A 4,618-nucleotide genomic window follows, 5' to 3' on the forward strand; every position below is an offset into this window, starting at 1 on the left:
GGCCCCCTTGCCCGTGGATAAAGCATATGTGCAGAGGTGGCTTCAGGGGGTCCTTCCCTTTGGAGCCGCTTTGGGTTCCTTCTGGCCGCGGGACGCTGCTGGGCCCGTGTCAGCTCGCAGCGTTGCCCGTCCAGGAGAGGAGCACGGGAATGAGTTCATCACAGAATCACAGTAATCCTTCCCAGTAGGCTGCAAGTGAATTAAGCAGGTTGGGTTTAATGTCTTCAATTTCAAGCCTTCACAGCTGTGCCCTGCTGTAGCTGTGACAGGAGGAGGTTGCTCACGGCGAGATGCCCTGCAATAATTTCCTGCTGTGACCTGCCCATGGGCGTATCTGATGAATCCAGCAAGGAGAGCGCTCTCATACGCTCCTGTAGCATTAGCTATAGATTGAACGTGAGCTCATTCACCGAATGGACTGTAGTTCACGCTGTGGCAAGATATGCTGCACCAAGGGGCTGTATTTCTCATTTCCCAGAGTTAGGAACGTTGTCTTTGAAAAATATACCTTACATCATTTTTGATGCTGTAGGCCAGCGTCAAGTCTGACCTGTGGGCTGCACCTGTGGCATGTCTTGGACTAACAGATCCTCTTGCACGTAAATGTGAACGTTGGCAGTTCTGTATCACTAAATAAATGCGTTTTCTTGAAAATATACCAAACTGTAACATAAAAGGGATTTGTTTTGCATTTTTTGCAGAATTCTGTGTTCTCCCCCAGCCCAGTTCTCTCCAGCTGCACTCCAAGATTGTGTCCTTTATCCTTTGGCGAAGGAGTTGAGTTTGACCCTTTACCACCGAAGGAAATAAGGTAAATATTGTGTTGCAGTCATCTAGTTTTGAAGGAGTTAGCATGCAACTGAAAGGGAGTAGTTAGGCCTTATCGGTGCCTGTGAGTCAGGTTAATTTATTTGCAGAGCTATTGTTCCACACAGCTGTACATTCCTGGACCTGGACATTTGTACAGGCTGAAGGAGTGTTCAGCCTCTTTTAATCCCGTATGGTTTTTTTCCAGGAAGACTTTTCCTGTATCTTACCCTCCTGCTTTTACTTCATTGCACTGCTCCAAAATGTTGCTTTTCAACTGAGTAGAGACAAGAATCAGGAGGGAATCTCTTCAAAGCACCTACCTTTCTGTTTTATTAGAGGAAAGAAATTTTGCTATTGCAACTGCATGGTTTTATAAATAAGCACTCTCTATCTTATCAGCTGGGGCCGGTTGTGTGAACTAAAAGAAAAGTTAGTGTTCAGAGAGCGCGTAGTTATTTTTCTTAATGCGCTGCATCACAGCCTGTGAGTTACCCTCTGAACATATTGATTTGCAGTAATGAGAAGTGAAGGCTCCCAGCTGATTACTGGGCAAGCAGAAGTGGGGTGATACAATCAATGGAAGCCTAATGCAAGGGAGGGTCCACAGAGTTGATGCTCCGAGGTGGGGAAGGAGCCTGCACCGTGGCTGGAACCGAGGGCAGATAGCACTGCAGAAGAGCTAACACTGAGCTGTTGTGGTGTGAAGGAGATGACACAGAGGCACAGAGGATTTTCTTGCCGGCAGAGTTTGATGTGCAAGTTTTAGTATTTTCCTGGCAGCTGAATCCTCAGAAGTTTGCCTTCAGAGAGTGCCCCATGTCAGGAGTGGTAGCAGAGAGCTCCTGTGTGACTCTTGGCAGAGGAGAGCTGAGAAAATAACGTGTGCTTCCATGGACTTGGCACTCTGAGGAATTAGGTTGTGTGCAAAGCCTAAACGTGGATCCACGCCTCTGGGTTTGGGCACTGGAGACTGAAGGAGGTTCTTAGGTTCGTAGAGCTAAGGCTTAAAACGATGGACATGAGGATTGAGAAGATATTTGGTAGTGCTGGCAGCTGGGCAAAACAGCCACAGCGCCAGGCGTGCTGCTAACGTAAGGCTTTTCCTCTTCTGTGAATAAGACACGAGTGGACAGTTTTTGTGTGACGTGTCTGTTCCCATGTTGAGGTGGCCGGTGCAGGGCTGAGGAGCCACCGCTGTACCCGACAGCTCTCCTTCCCAGAAAATGCATCCAGCTGTTCCAGAGCAGAGCTCACAGACATCTGTCTCGTGTATTTCAGGTACACGTCCTCGGTTAAATACGACTCGGAGAAGCACTTCATCGACGACATCTATATGCCAGTGGGCTTAAGCGTTTCCTCTTGCAGCCAGACGGTCATCTGCGTCCCAAACTGCACGTGGCGCAGTTACAAAGCGGAGATCCGCTTCGAGCCCCGCCACAAGCCCCAGCGTTTCACCAGCACCACCATCATCTACCCGAAGTGCGCCAAGACTGTGTACACCACCACGCTGGATTACAACTGTCGTAAGACCGTGCGGCGGTTCCTCTCCAGCGTAGAGCTGGAAACGTCGGAGTACCTCGGGAACGACTGCATCCTGGACGGCTGCTGACTGACGGCCGCCTCGCTTGCTCTGATCCATCCCAGTCCCATCTAACGTACTGTGCTAACTCTTCACTAGCTAAAGCGGGTACAGACCCACACTTTCCGGTCAGGCTAAGGGAACCTTACCTGTCACCACCTCTTTCTCAGCTCTTAATTCCTGCTTTAAGCATCAGAATGGCCTGAATGCAGTTTTCTGTGGGAACATAACTTAGTAAGGAACTTGTTTCTTCACCTTTAAAGCCGTGAGTTCCCTCCCCTTCCCTGCAGTGCAGTAACCAGATGAAAATAACAGGAGGTATTTTCCCAGAGAAAAAAATCGACAGGTAAGAAAGAAGAATGTGGAATAGTGTCTGGCAGGTGGGAGTCCATTTGATGCTTTGTGGTGATGTGGAAAAATAAGGGTGGTTTGCTCTCTTGCAGAGAATTTACCAGGTCGTTTGATTGCAGATATCCAGAGCTGTCACTCGTTTCAGTTTAGATCACGAGACTGTTTTCTCTAGAAGAACCATCTCCTGGAAATTGCTTGAAAAAAGCTAATGGAGAAAAATCTAGCATTCTGCATTTAACACATAACATGTTATCCTGTGGTATTCATGTCTGGTTTGGAGGTGTAGGTTGGAAAGAAGAGGAATTCCGAGCAGGAGATAAACTGTTTTTGCAGCTTCAGTTAGCAGAGAAAGGGTCAGGTAATTCAAGTTCTTTAGATGAATGGCGAGGTGTATCTTCTGTACTTATAATGACTTCGACAGTGCTGTAGTCCGTGTAACACGCTAGCATTTGCGTGCGTGTGGTAGGACTTAGAGCAAAGAATATCACGTCAAAAATTATCCCCGTATAGTTGGAAATTCAGGTTTTGACAATGTGATGGCGGAAAACCACCAGTGCCTACTTTTTACCGACATCGTACTGTCTGCACGAAGGGAGTTGTAACTAGGAAAGCTTCAAAAAATGTGCCGTGTGTATGAGGACCTAGAGTGGAGCAGGAGATGCTGCGACCAGGTGTGAGATGCTGTCGTGGTGGGGGTTGTGAAGAGGTAGACGGTGGCAGAGCGCAGGCAAATTTTTAATGCATAGCAGAATCCAGAGCTGTGAACCACACGGTGGAGCTTCCCATTGCGAAGGTCCGTGTCCTCTCTGGGCTCTGCTGTTGAGGATGCTGCTGGGATGGGGCAGCATTCGCCTGTCTGTAGGCTGCTGAGTAACCCGTCCAGTCCCAAGTGCACGATGAGTTTGGGGACCAAAGGGAATCGCTTCAGATACTATGAAAGCCCATCTGGATGTTACGTTTATTAGTTTACCATGTGCTTTGACAGATGCGGAGATTTCTTTATCCAGATTTTTTTTTCCTATATTGTGAGAGAGCAGCGTAGCGTAGAGAGCATCTGCTTTGGGGAGCATGGCTTACGTTGGTGGCTAGCATGGTGTAGCAGCTTGGAAACGCTTGGTAGACTTGACTTAGCTGGACACAGCTTTTTCCGTGTGTTCCAAAACTGGGTCACTCTCTGGTGCAACATCAGCCCTGGACCTGCTTTTAAAGAGGACTTTGCTAGTGCGTAGCGCCAAGGCAAGGGTGGATTTTGTCGGCGGCAATTTAGAAATTCAGGAGCCTGTTCTTGAGCTGTGATTAACACGTGTTTGGGCAAGTGTGACGAATGATGTGGCAGTGTAACCTGGTGTGAACTGAAATGATTTGGGAGACTTAAAAACGCAGCAGGAAGAAGGGCTTGAGCTCGTGTGGTTTGGGCTTTTTGTCATTTGGGGTTTGTTGTTTTTTTTTTTTTACTTATTTATTAGCTCAGAACAGAATGTCCGTGATCTTTGGTCCTTGCCTCAGAAAACCAGATCCTAAAACAACCCCAGAGAGACAAAGGATGCCCAAGTCAGGTAGGCATTGCTCCAGAGTTGTTAAGGGCAGTGCGGTCTTCTCACGAAACGTGTTGGTTTCTGGCTGCAATATTTAGATGTATCTTCAATGCATGTTGCGATTCTCCCCTAAACATTGTCCCAAGATATACTAGTGTAACAGAAGGCACAGCTTGGCCCCCAAGTGTGTGGGGTTTCACACGGACAGAACTCTTCTCTGGGAAAGCTGTCATGTCATCGCTCGCTTCGCAGTTTCGGGTACCTCGCTCCTGAAGCGCCTGGTGCTGGCCACTGTTGGGCACGGGACGCTGGAAGAACACGGATCCTGGATTGCTCCGACAAT

General features: G+C 48.2%; 1 protein-coding gene across 1 annotated transcript; it reads left to right on the forward strand.

The window, feature by feature from the left end:
• Window positions 1-701: 701 nt before the first annotated feature.
• FAM101B (family with sequence similarity 101, member B) lies at window positions 702-2,419 on the forward strand (the record flags this gene model as incomplete). Its single annotated transcript, XM_009872849.1, has 2 exons — window positions 702-811; window positions 2,089-2,419. Coding segments are annotated over 2 exons (441 nt in total), but the record flags the coding sequence as incomplete, so codon positions are not given.
• Between the last annotated feature and the right edge of the window lie 2,199 nt (window positions 2,420-4,618).

The sequence above is a fragment of the Apaloderma vittatum genome, unplaced genomic scaffold (genome assembly GCF_000703405.1).
Source record: "Apaloderma vittatum isolate BGI_N311 unplaced genomic scaffold, ASM70340v1 scaffold43587, whole genome shotgun sequence".
Taxonomy (NCBI): Eukaryota; Metazoa; Chordata; class Aves; order Trogoniformes; family Trogonidae; genus Apaloderma; species Apaloderma vittatum.